This window comes from Pimephales promelas, chromosome 25 (genome assembly GCF_988280905.1).
Source record: "Pimephales promelas chromosome 25, fPimPro1.hap1.1, whole genome shotgun sequence".
Taxonomy (NCBI): Eukaryota; Metazoa; Chordata; class Actinopteri; order Cypriniformes; family Leuciscidae; genus Pimephales; species Pimephales promelas.
Genome location: NC_142793.1, coordinates 3,753,469 through 3,767,727, shown reverse-complemented (window position 1 = coordinate 3,767,727; position 14,259 = coordinate 3,753,469). Strand labels below are relative to the sequence as shown.

Sequence of the window (14,259 nt, the reverse complement as noted above, 5' to 3'; positions counted from 1 at the left end):
ACTCCCTGGATCTTGAATCACACAGAGAACATGTGGCCAATCCTCAAAAGGCGAGCGGACAAACAGAAGTTCAAAAATTGTGATCAAATCTAAGCACTTATAAGCAGGAATGGACCGCCATCAGGCAGGATTTGGCCCAGACGTTGCTATCCAGCAATTGCAGAAGTCATGAAAAAGGGTCCACACAATAAATATTGACTCTATACATGCAGGTCCTTCTCCAAAAATTAGCATATTGTGATAAAGTTCATTATTTTCCATAATGTAATGATAAAAATTAAACTTTCATATATTTTAGATTCATTGCACACCAGCTGAAATATTTCAGGTCTTTTATTGTTTTAATACGGATGATTTTGGCATACAGCTCATGAAAACCCAAAATTCCTGTCTCGAAAAATCGACCAATAAAAGAAGTGTTTTTAATACAAAAAAAGAGTCAACCTTCAAATAATTATGTTCAGTTATGCACTCAATACTTGGTCAGGAATATTGGTCTGGCAGAAATGACTGCTTCAATGCGGCGTGGCATGGAGGCAATCAGCCTGTGGCACTGCTGAGGTGTTATGGAGGCCCAGGATGCTTCAATAGCGGCCTTAAGCTCATCCAGAGTGTTGGGTCTTGCTTCTCTCAACTTTCTCTTCACAATATCCCACAGATTCTCTATGGGGTTCAGGTCAGGAGAGTTGGCAGGCCAATTGAGCACAGTAATACCATGGTCAGTAAACCATTTACCAGTGGTTTTGGCACTGTGAGCAGGTGCCAGGTCGTTAGGGTTGGGTATCGAGAATCGAGTATCGATTGGAACCGGGACTAACTTTTCCTTTTTCCCGGAATCGTTCAAAAGATAAAATTTCGATTCCTAGTTTCGATATTCACAGTCCGCCGAGCGGAAGAAGAAACAGCTGAACAACACCAACGAAGAAGCGTCTACCGGAAGTGTTGGCATAACCACGCGAGTCGAACTTGAATACCTTCCAAAGTGTGGCTTCACTTTTCTAAAAATAACGAAATCTCGGCAAAATGCAAAATTTGTGACAAAAGGAGTATTTTTACAGAAGGAGTATTTCCTTCAGAAAGGATTATTTCTTTCAGAAAGGTTAGCAAGGTTAGCTAAACTTTTTTGACCCCGCCTGTTAAAAAAATCGGAATCGAGAATCGTTAGGAACCGGAATCGAAACAAGGAATCGCAATCGGAATCAGAATCGTTCAAATTCAAACGATACCCAACCCTACAGGTCGTGCTGAAAAATCAAATCTTCATTTCCATAAAGCTTTTCAGCAGATGGAAGCATGAAGCGCTCCAAAATCTCCTGATAGCTGGCTGCATTGACCCTGCCCTTGATAAAACACAGTGGACCAACACCAGCACCCCAGACCATCACTGACTGTGGGTACTTGACACTGGACTTCAGGCATTTTGGCAGTCTTCCTCCAGACTCTGGCACCTTGATTTCTGAATGACACGCAACCACTGAGCAACAGTCCAGTGCTGCTTCTCTGTAGCCCAGGTCAGGCACTTCTGCTGCTGTTTCTGGTTCAAAAGTGGTTTGACCTGGGGAATGCGGCACCTGTAGCCCATTTTCTGCACACGCCTGTCCCCGAAGGTCTGGAATCGGTCCTTCTCCACAATCTTCCTCAGGGTCCGTCACCTCTTCTCATTTTGCAGCATTTTTTTGCCACACTTTTTCCTTCCCACTGAGGTACCTTGATACAGCACTCTGGGAACAGCCTATTTGTTCAGAAATGTCTTTCGGCGTCTTACCCTCTTGCTTGAGGGTGTCAATGACGGCCTTCTGGACAGCAGTCAGGTCGGCAGTCGTACCCATGATTGCGGTTTTGAGTAATGAAACAGGTTGGGAGTTTTTTTTAAAAGCCTCAGGAATCTTTTGCAGGTGTTTAGAGTTAAATAGTTGATTGAGATAATTAGGTTAATAACTCGTTTAGAGAACCTTTTCATGATATGCTAATTTTTTGAGACAGGAATTTTAGGTTTTCATGAGCTGTATGCCAAAATCATCAGTTTTAAAACAATAAAAGACCTGAAATATTTCAGTTGGTGTGCAACGAATCTAAAATATGTGAAAGTTTAATTTTTATCATTGCATTATGGAAAATAATGAACTTTATCATAATATGCTAATTTTTTGAGAAGGACCTATACAGTATATTGAATGTTTTTGCTAATTAAAGCCATTAAAACTTATGGAATGAATTTCCAGTTTACCATAGAAACGTGAAAAAAATATATAGAAAAACTGAAATACAAAACAAAAAATTTGTTACTGGCCAATGCTTTTGGCCACGGCTTTACTCTTTTTTTACTCTTAGAAGAAATTGTTCTATTTAGAACCAGAAATGGTTCCATCCCCCACTTCATATATGGATCTCCAAAAATGGTTCTATATAGAACCATTTTTTTTTTGGTAAAAGGTTCTATTGGCCAAGTACGGAACCCCAGGGTTCTATATAGAACCCAGAGGAACCCTTTTTTTAAGAGTATAGAACCTTTTAGGGGTTCCAAATATGTAGCGCTGATAGAACCTTTTAAAGGGTTAGTTCACCCAAAAATGAAAATTCTGTCAGTATTTACTCACTCTCATGTTGTTTCAACCCCGTAAGACCTTCGTTCATCTTCGGAACACAAATAAAGATATTTAAGATATTAAGATCGCTCCTGTATACAGTCCATAGGCTTCTTGAGGGACTGGCTCTTGCTGTCCCCGAAAAGTCATTAAAGACATCGTTAAAATAGTCCAAGTGACTACAGTGGCTCAATCTTAACTTTATCAAACGACGAGAACACTTTTGTGCGCAAAAAAACAACAAAAATAACGACTTTATTTCAACTATTGGTTAGGTTTATTTCTCCCTCTGCGCGAGTCAGGTTACTAGTTTAATAGCGTAAGCTTCTGTTATTGTACGTCACACGCATCACACACACATGACCAGCGTCGGCCAATAGTGAGCCTACGTGTGACGTAGCTCTACGCAATCACACTACGTTAACTGACTTACAGGCTCATGGAGAAGGAAGTGAATAGTTGAAATAAAGTCGTTATTTTTGTTGTTTTTTTGCGCACAAAAAGTGTTCTCGTCGTTTGATAAACTTAAGATTGAGCCCCTGTAGTCACTTGGACTATTTTAACGATGTCTTTAATGACTTTTCGATGCCAGCAAGAGTCATTCCCTCAAGAAGCCTATGGACTGTATGCAGGAACGATCTTAATATCTTAAATATCTTAATTTGTGTTCCGAAGATGAACGAAGGTCTTACGGGGTTGGAACAACATGAGGGTGAGTAAATACTGACAGAATTTTCATTTTTGGGTGCACTAACCCTTTAAGATTCTAGATAGAACCTTTTAAGGTTCTATATAGAACCTTTTCTTCTAAGAGTGTATATCCATAACTAGATCTGTTCACACTTCTCTATGCAAGAAAAGAAAAAATGTGCCATCCAGCTATAGTGCATGTGTAAAATGAGCATGTGATCAGTCATTATAACCCTCACATAATACTGTATGTGTGTTCACTCCAAACTTCCCTCTCTGATCAGTGTGATGCATTTTGAAGCCCACCAATACCTTTTCAATGTTGCTGCGGCACATAAACATATTGATTTGTCGGATTAAATTGAATTGAGGTTATGTTTTGTCACATAACACAAGAAATGTGAGGGGAGAGTTCCACTCTCACTGTAGCTATTATTAGTCACTCTCATGTTCAGGTGACATCACCACAGGTGTCACACAGATGCTGTGGATTCATTCTGGCCTGGACTGACATTATACTCCGTGTCATACCTCAGAGCACCTGTACACACTCAAGTGTGCTTTACTGCCAACAGAGACACACAGAGCACAATCTAGTGCCCTAAACCTCTTACACTCCCACCAACTCCCATTAACCCTATAAAGCCTACGGTATCATATTTACTAGTAAATGTAAGTATAACCTTTATATTGTTAGTAGTAATATATCAAGATGAAAAAACTTACTGAACTGAAACAACTTAGATTTACTTGATGTATATATATATATATATAAAACATGTTAATGTCCATCAGGCTTTTGCGGAATGTTTTTTTTTAATCTCTCAATTATCATTGTATTGCATTGTATTATGTTTTAAAACTACAGAGCTTTGATTGTAAAATTAAACCCCCATTTGCACAGGATTAGAATTATCTGGGGACCTCGTGTGATTTAGATCTGAATTTTGTTTGGTGCATTCTCTCAGGATAAGCAAAGCCTGTGATTTTACTCAAATTTACTGACTTATCGAGATGGTCCTCACTGCAGAACATGGAATCCATGGAACCTTACATATTACCTAAACCTACCCATCTCTGCCCCCTGATCCCTAACCCCACCCCCAATTATACCCATCTCCGCCCCCTGATCCCTAACCCCACCCCCAATCCTCCCCATCTCCACCACCTGATGCCTAACCCCACCCCCATCCCTAAACCTACCCATCTCTGCCACGATTCCGAACCCCACCCCTAAACCTACCCATCTCCACCCCCTGATGCCTAACCCCACCCCTAATCCTCCCCATCTCCACCCCTTGATGCCTAACCCCATCCCTAAACCTACCCATCTCTGCCACGATTCCGAACCCCACCTCTAAACCTACCCATCACTGCCCCCTGATCCCTAACCCCACCCCTAATCCTACCCATCTCCACCTCCTGATCCCTAACCCCACCCCTAATCCTACCCATCTTCAGCCCTTATCCCTAACCCCACCCCTAAACCTACCCATCTCCACCTCCTGATGCCTAACCCCACGCCCATCCCTAAACCTACCCATCTCTGCCACGATTCCGAACACCACCCCTAAACCTACCCATCACTGCCCCCTGATCTCTAACCCCACCCCTAATCCTACCCATCTCCACCCCGTTATCCCTAACCCCACCCCATCCCTAAACCTACCCATCTCCACCTCCTGATGCCTAACCCCACGCCCATCCCTAAACCTATCCATCTCTGCCACGATTCCGAACACCACCCCTAAACCTACCCATCACTGCCCCCTGATCTCTAACCCCACCCCTAATCCTACCCATCTCCACCCCGTTATCCCTAACCCCACCCCATCCCTAAACATACCCATCTCCACCCCCTGATGCCTAACCCCACCCCTAATCCTCCCCATCTCCACCCCCTGATGCCTAACCCCACCCCCATCCCTAAACCTACCCATCTCTGCCACGATTCCGAACCCCACCTCTAAACCTACCCATCACTGCCCCCTGATCCCTAACCCCACCCCTAATCCTACCCATCTTCAGCCCTTATCCCTAACCCCACCCCTAAACCTACCCATCTCCACCCCTTATTTCTAACCCCACCCCTAAACCTACCCATCTCCACCCCCTGATCCCCAACCCCACCTCTAATCCTCCCCATCTCCACCCCCTGATCCCTAACCCCACCCCCAACCCTAAACCTACCCATCTCTGCTATGATTCCCAACCCCACCCCTAAATCTACCCATCAATATCTTTAAATATATATATATATATATATATATATATATATATTTATAAATGTGCAGTTACACACTATACAAACAAGGTTTAAATTATATACACAGACATCCTACAACAACAACAACTTAAGACATATTTGTTGATGAATTGGCTGACATCGACTGAAAAGACTATTTGCTCACAAATCAAAAAATGCACTTACTGTTACTGGAGGTGTCGGTGGATCGCAAACAGTAGACGACGATCCACACTTGAGGATTAACTTTGAAGCCACAACAACAGGATTAACCCACGACAGAACATTTACGTTTCCAAGAGATATTACCCATAGACACTATAAGAAATGGACAGAACGATCTCATTGGAACTCCACAAAGACAATTGAAGCCCGTTTTTGGCGATTTTTTAGCACTTCCGTCCCTGACGCGCAGACTCAAACAGAGCTTGACGATGTAGATGTGACGTGAGCAACCCGTCTGTCTTCTAGTGCTGTGGCATGAGAAATCTGAATCATTTCCTTCCCAAACTTGCAGACGCGGAGAGTGTGAATAGCTGTCCGTGAGCTAGAAGAAGGAGACACTTTTACTAGGTATTCGGATTAATTATTTTGTCAATTTGCCTCCACGCTTCCCCGATTGCACGCGAGCTTCTCCTCCTGTCCATACGGTAATCTCTCTACTGTGTGACAGATTGTCGCGTGGGTATGACGCAATCGTTAGCCTACTTTCACTAAAACTGCTTCTACGGGGCCATAACCTAAGCTACAAGGTAATGGAGCATTTTATACATTGTCGTGTTTCTTTAGAAATAAATAAAGGACAAATGGGGTCTTCAAACGCCTCAGATGTAAAGTTATTCGCTGTCAAAATGAATGGGAGTCAATGGGAATGCTAACGCAAGTGAAGTTCTGCTACAAGATGTCAGCTCCCGCGAGGCTTCAACTTCCGGTCGATGGATTACCCCCTTGATATTACCAGCCAACCCGATCTCACGGGAATTCGTAAGAATTTTACGAGGTGGCTAATTCGTAACAATTTGTAGTACCTCACTCGTACGAATTAGTACGATTTTGCTAAAGAATTAGCCAATTCGTATGAATTCGTACGAATGACCTACCCCTGACAATGAGATAATAAAAACTTTGTGTAATTTTTTAATAAAATAATATTATGATGGATATTTTTTATAAATTCGGTTTAGACCCGTTTAGGAAAAGAGCATGTCACACTGCAGAATCCCGCTGAGGCATTTCATATGTCAAGCGTTTTAGACTTTTGCCATTAATAATTGATTTGTTCCTCTGAGTAATGATGACAATGGAATGATGTTGCGTTTCGGTCTGCGTTCTGGCATTTGCGGCCATACATAAAACACAGTTTCTTTTTAAAGAGAATATTTGACAGAGACGACCAGAGATGATAAATATTTGACTAAGGTTTCCATGCTTCTATTAAGAGGCCCGTGTCAGAAAACAGGAAGCCGCCCGCAGTCATTCTGATGAAGTTATTCTGGTCGACGGCATTGAGAGGCCAGGTGTGGAAACTTCATGAGATTCAGTGGTGTGTGTGTGTAGGACAGGCGCGCACACGGACACACTGATGGATTACACAGATTAAAACATCCTGGATCACAAAAGAACTTGTCAACCGAAAGAAAAGAAAGGACTGAAGAAAAACACACTTAACTTCACCCAATCACGATTTTCATAAAAACAAGTCAAGCACAGAGTTATCTACTTTACTTACTCGAGTGTCTATGATGAACGTTTGCGTTATGGATCGTCATGCTGCGCTCTAGTGGACACTTTTAGTGATGCTTTTATTTAAAGAGACAGTACACTCAAAATAAATCATGAACATTTCTTTGAATTACTGAAATTTAATATACAACACAAAGAGTTATATTGAAGCTATTTTTTCCATACAAAAAACGTGGATGGTGGCAGCGCCTACATATTAGCATTTCTTATAAATATGGCTGCATGAAAATGTTGCCACAAATTCATATTTGCTTAAATGTTTGCAGTCCAAATCCAAATTGTATATCCATAATTAATTTGTGTGATATATATATATATAATTTCAATAAAACAAAAATCTTATTTTTTAAGCCATAGTCACCATCTAGTTTGATTGCATGTTCATATATATAATCATCAATAATAACCATCACAGTTTTCCATTTTCATATAGGGAGTTGTATGGACTACTTTTAGTTGGACAGCTCTCGTCAGACTCGGCTATAATTATGAATATAATAATCATAATTTCCCATTTAATGAACACAGCGGCACTTCAAGAGTAGTTTTTGACAGACGACATTTAATTCAATTGACATCTGCCATTCAGATAACTACTGGCTCGCCCCGTGTGTTGACAAGCAAACCTCCGGAGACGTCATACACGGACAAAGCCAAAGCGTGGCTGCTGGAAAACTAAGAGCATTAAACAATTGTTACAAAAGCTTTCAAGTCAGTCTTCATATGTTTATTTTATCTAGCACAATGCAGTGAGACAGTCTAACATGTAAACTACACTTAGTGAAGCGCAGTGTGCGAGTCCGGGAGAAAAGCTCTAGAGAAGTGGTACAGGCACTGAATACAGTATACAGTATCTAGTGTGTTCATCTGAGCGCTACACACACCCGACGACAGGCGTAGACGGCAGACAGGCTGAGAGTGAGGAGAGTGGTGTGTGACAGTTTCTATATTGTTATGCTCTACACTGATCTAGTATATTATTAAATGTGATATTAGCAGAAAGATGGGTTCACACTCGACACATTGACACCAAACACACCAGTTCATTAAGGTCATGGTGATCCCAGTTGGGTGAAAAGAAAGAAAAATCAGGGTTATAAATCAACCCATAAAAAAGGAGAAAAGCTTCAGGGAAAAGAAATTAAATGCAAAACGAAGCAAATTTTAAGCTTCATTTTTTTTTTTTTTTTTTTGCGACAGGAAGTTTCAGCGTTTCAAGTTTTTTTTTGCAATTCTCATTCTTAATAGTAATTCTTATACAGTATAATACATAATATTTAGTTCTTGTACAGTATTATAATAAATATATTACTATTAATGATACATAATACATATATTTAATCATTATACAATCATTATACAATTAAGTGCGTTTGTGTGTGCGTGTATATATATATATATATATATATATATATATATATATATATTTGGGCTGGGCAACAATTAATCGCATCCAAAATAAAATTTGTGTTTATGTACTATATGTGTGTGTGGTGTGTATAATAATTTTGTATATATAAATACACACACATGCATGTATATATTTAAGAAATATTTGCATGTATATACTTTATATATATATTTATACATAATTAATATTATGTATAAATATAAATATTTGATTTATTAAAAACACATTTTTCTTAAATACATGCATGTGTGTGTATAATTATACACAGTGCACCCACATATATTATGTAAATACAAACTTTTATTTTGGATGCGATTAATCATTGCCCCGCCATATATATATATATATACACTGTATATATATATTAGGGCTGTCAAACGATTAATCGCATCCAAAATAAAAGTTTGTATTTACATAATATATGTGGGTGCACTGTGTATAATTATTTTATAAATACACACACATGCTTGTGTATATGTGGGAAATATTTTCATCTACATACTGTATATAGATTTATATATAATTTATATTATATATAAATATCAATATTTTATATAAAAATCATATTTTTTTCTTAAATATACATACATGTGTGTGTATTTATATATATATAAAATAATTATACACAGTCCACCCACATATATTATGTAAACACAAACTTTTATTTTGGATGCGATTAATCGCGATTAATCGTTTGACAGCACTAATATATATATATATAGAAAGAGAGCAAGAGCGAGAAAGATATTTATAAACAAAATAATGAGAATGCGATTTATTTCCATTACAGTAATAATAATTATGGGGAAATGTGCCTAATTGTCTATAATGCAAAATAAATTTCATAATGCGAAAAAAAAAAAAAAATGGTAGTGTACTTAATTTTCATTAGGCCAAATATTCCTTGTTTTCTTGGTTTGGAGTGAGATTCCCCCGTTCAGTGTTCTGCTGGTTTCCCAGAACCGGAGCGCTGAAGCCAGCTACAGAAGATCCGGTTCCTCTTCCTCAAAGCCCAACAGAACTCCTCGTCTTCATGATTGTTAGAATTAACCAAGCTGACATTTCAGGACAAAGAGCTTTTTTTAACATGTGACGTTGACCTAATTGTGGGGCATTACTAAAGACGCAATAAACTCTGGGAAACATCCAAAAGGAACCACAGTGAGAAGATTCCGATTCGTGTGGATTCTGTCAGGGTGTGTGTGTGTGTGTGTTTCGGATGCCAAAGAGTTATCGGTGGGGTCAAAGTGCAAATGTCTTTGGCAGCTGCGTTACCGTAGTAACACTGCAGTGGCGTTGGCGTGGAAGGAGTCATCAGTTACTGACGCCCTCGTCTATCGTGTCGGCCACATCTGTGACCTCTAGACTTCCTCTCGCACGCCAGATCTTCACCGTCCGGTCACTGCGGGCGAGAGGAGAGGGTGGTGAAGGGAAGGGTAGAGATGGGATTTTGATTACAGTTTTATGTAATAATCCTGGATCCTAATGATGTGTTCTAGTACTTCACACACACACTAGGCTTTGTATTTTGTATTGGGCCAACGATCATGAAAATTCTGTTTCTGTTTCATGCTGTTTCTTTCCTTTAAAGCTACACTGTGTGATTTTTACCCCCATCTAGAGGTGAAAAGGTATATGACCATCCAGTGAATATTAGTTTCTGTTCCTCTCAATTCCGATTTCGTTTTAACTCCTACGGTGGCCAAAGTAGTCCAAGATTAACATGGCTTCCAGTTTGACCTCGTCCATGAGTGTTAACTCAAACGTAAACGCGAAAGACGAAACATGAATTAACGGGCGTGTCCCTCTTTGGCTAATGTACTTTCAAGATGGCGACCGACATTAGAACCCCTTACCCGTATGTATTTTCAGTGGCATATTATACACTCACGAGAATACTTTATTACTTGAACGAAGTAAACATACATTAATGAGCCCATATATTTTTGAAAGTGTTTTTAGCGAAGAATAAACTAAAAGATTTACACAGTGTAACTTTAAAGCGGTGCACTTTCACCCATCTTTAAAAGCCTAAATTGTTTATTTTTTTATATTTTTTAATTAATGAGCACGATTTATTACAATAAAACTAAATATAATCATTGTATATCTTCAAATAAGAATCACTTTAATTTTTTGTTGTTGTTTGTCCCAATTTCAAACTTTGTGAAAATATTATACTAATATAATATACCAGTTTTGGATATTTTGAATATTGATGATGTATAAGTTTGCTTCCTGTTAAAAACTAAATTTTCATGCCCCCCAGAATATTTTGCTGAATGAATGTCTGTGTAACAATAATGCATTCTTTTTTTTTTATCAACATTTGAATGTGGATAAGTTTCATAATAAAAGCAACATTTTAAGCGAAAAGCTGGGAATATTGAGTTTTGGTCAAAGACTACGTCCAGTTGGGATTCAGAACGATGATTAAAATACAGACGAAGTAGACCCAAGTCCATCAACACCCCGGAGCTTAACGTCCTGGGTCGACATGTCATGGGCAGTGTTGTGCCTGAACGCGTTCAATGAACGATCGCGTTCGCGTTCATATTTTGGGGCGAACATGAACTGAACGCACTGTATTACTGCTTGATACTGTGAACGCGTTCATTCTGGTGTCTGTGAACGCACACTCTCTCAGTTTAACTTCGTACAATAGGGTGCCAGATTTCTATAGAGCCTTCCTGGTGAAGCCAAAACGTCTCTAACGCCCCCTTGTGACCGGTCCTAGTATAGCTCATAACCCCCGTCTCCCCATCTTATTCAATGGGACACGAGACCAACTAAACAATTAAATTACACTTCACATATCCCTTTTCCAAAGATAGTTTCTGTCATTTACTGTAGTTTCGATCACGTTGATGTAATTTCAAGTGTTCGATTTTAAAATAAGTTTGTTTTTAGTTAGTTATGTGATCATAAAAACGGTGCTCTGACATCATGATTGACAGCTGTGATTGACAGGTTCTCTGTGCGAGGTAGTCACTGAAGCACCAGCAGACTTTTTTTAATAATGTTGATTATGTGGTTAGTAGTTACATTATTTTAACGAGATTCTGCAATCAGCGGACATCATTGGAGAAGAACGAAGCAGACAGAGGACACTTAATGAAAGTGCGGGGCGTCACGCTTGCGTTTGATTCAGCGAGAGTGAGGGCGCGGCCTTGATTTCGCGGCTTTACTTCCTGCTCACGACTGCGCATGACTGGTCCCGAAACACGCAAGTGCGCAGAGTCAAGTTCCAAGATGTCAGCGTCATATCGACCCAGATAGCAAACTGACATTGAATCAACGTGGAAATATGACATCGAAACAACGTTGATCTGACATTGTTTTGCTCATCGAATTAACGTTGAACCAACGTCAGACGCGTCATTCTTTCAAAACTAACGGAAAATCAACTTGAAATCAACGTTGTTTCAACGTTATGAAAGCAAACCAATTTTCGATTTCATTTAGCTTTGAAGAATGCCGCGTCTGACGTTGGTTCAACGTTAATTCGATGAGCAAAATCAACGTTGTTTCAATGTCACGAGAGACGTCGTTTCCACGTTGATTCAATGTCAGTTTGCTGTCTGGGGAGACACTGGCGGCTTCAGTTCTCTCTGATGGAAAAGAGCGAAGGGGCGTCGTCCATCTTTTTTTACAGTCTATGGCCTTCATATGTAGCGAAAAAACACCCAATCTGGCAACACCAGCTAGCAGCTCCCTCTCTGAGCTTCCGCTGCTTCCGTTTGAACTTTGAGCCGAGCGGATAAACAGTCCGTGGGTCGCGCACGGTTCAAATGAGTTTCTTTCCGCTTTTGGCATTCAAACATTATCATATCGAGTATTGAGTCGGATGACGATTATGACTCGAACTTGATACCGTTTTATCGAGAAAAATTGTATCGCGATAATGAATCAGTGTCAATTTAAGACGTGGCTAAATGTAATTTATGACCTTGTATGGAAAATCCGGACGTTTTAATGACACGTTATGGCCTAAAATTCGTATTATTAAAATGAATGACTTACAACCATAAAGAGTCTTTCCCCCTGGAATTTAGAAATCTAAATTGGTGAATTTAGAAGAAATTTACAGATTTAAACAGTTTAAACTCCATCTAAATGTGGATTTTGAAGGTTTTATTTGATGATGATGATGATACAGTTCTCCCTCAAATGTTAAACTAAGTCCATGTCACCATCAGATGTATCAAATATATACTTGATTGAAACTCATGAGTTTGAGGAAGATACAATTAATTAACTTTTATAATATATAAAGTATATATATATATATATTTTTTTTTTTAAGTCAGAGTTGTGTTAATATATATATACTTTTTTGTTAAAAAAAGGAATAAATAAATAAATAAATAACGTAATTATGAGAAGTGCCCTTTTTCACTTGAGCCCCTGCCCATCAAAATGTCTGTGCACGTCCCTGCTGTGGCAATAATAATATTATTTTTTTTTAAAAGCTCGCAACATATGGAAAAAAAAAGAATTTTTTTTTGAAGAATGAACTATGAACTGAACTAGTTAATTTTAAACTTTGAACTAGTTCATGTAGAAAGTGAACTTTCCCAACACTGGTGATGGGTAACATAAGGCAGTTATGATTTATACTTTGCGTTACATAAGCATGCTCAAGCATGCTATAGCTTGTTTCTGCTTCTTCGTCTGCTATGATCAGGAGATTCAGTTCTTATTCAGAAGATGTGTAACAGCGCCCCCTACCGCACAACAGTGAAAACACGGAAAGCAGGACATTTCCGTCAATGGCGGGAAAGTGTTGTCTCATAAATGATGGAAATTTCCACCAATGACAGGGGAAAGAGTCAAGTACTAAAGTACATGCATAAAAAAGGAGACTGTCTGAACATTTTAATAACTTATTAATACACTTTCACTCCTCCAAAGATGAAGTCTTGACTCGTCATCTCCGCTGGATAAGTGGATGCGCCAATAGAGTGGTTTCATGCAATAAGAGCATTACTAATTCCACACAAACACTTGGATATGCGCCTAACAATAGCAGTAGCACACATTCATCTAGGTTAACGTAAAGTGGCTAATGTTAGGCTAGTGTTTCAAAAGGTAAGCCATGTTTAAGGTCAATGCATGACGACTTCTTTCTTTCAATGATACTCTTCAACAATGGCTAGGGTTTTTATTTCGGCTCCTTTGATTTCAGAGCCAATGCCCCAATTATCCTCCACTGTACTCTTTGGTTGTGAATGATCAGTTCTCGAGTGTTCTGCGTGTGTAATACTCACTCCGAGGCGGTAAACAGGAGACTGCTGTTGGCCGAGATGCTGTTGATGGGACTGTCGTGGCCTCTGAGCTCTCCCAGCGGACTCAGGGTGTCCGTGTGCCAGAGTTTGAGCACTCCTGCCCTACAGCCGCTCAGCAGGATCGGAGACGCCGGCACGACTCCCAGAGCACAGACCCAGTCACGATGAGCGTTGGGTACCTGCTGTAGGGCAAACAACACGTCAACTCATCAGACCCAGGACAAACACAGTTTGAGCCCTGATTGATTCATGTCCTGATGAGGTAATTAGCCTCTTCCTGATTTCATCCTCAGTACG

General features: G+C 39.6%; 1 protein-coding gene across 8 annotated transcripts in view; it reads right to left on the bottom strand.

Annotated features, from left to right (window-relative positions):
• Window positions 1-7,303: 7,303 nt before the first annotated feature.
• The window catches only part of kif21a (kinesin family member 21A), a 95,106-nt gene continuing 88,150 nt past the window's right edge, over window positions 7,304-14,259 (bottom strand). For all 8 annotated transcript variants that reach the window (XM_039656760.2, XM_089127907.1, XM_039656761.2 and 5 more), the window contains 2 exons: window positions 13,945-14,144; window positions 7,304-10,076 (listed from right to left, as the gene is read on the bottom strand). In XM_039656760.2, the coding sequence (XP_039512694.2) occupies window positions 9,989-10,076; window positions 13,945-14,144 (288 nt within the window). In that variant the 3' untranslated portion in view covers window positions 7,304-9,988. The remainder of the gene's footprint in view (window positions 10,077-13,944; window positions 14,145-14,259) is intronic.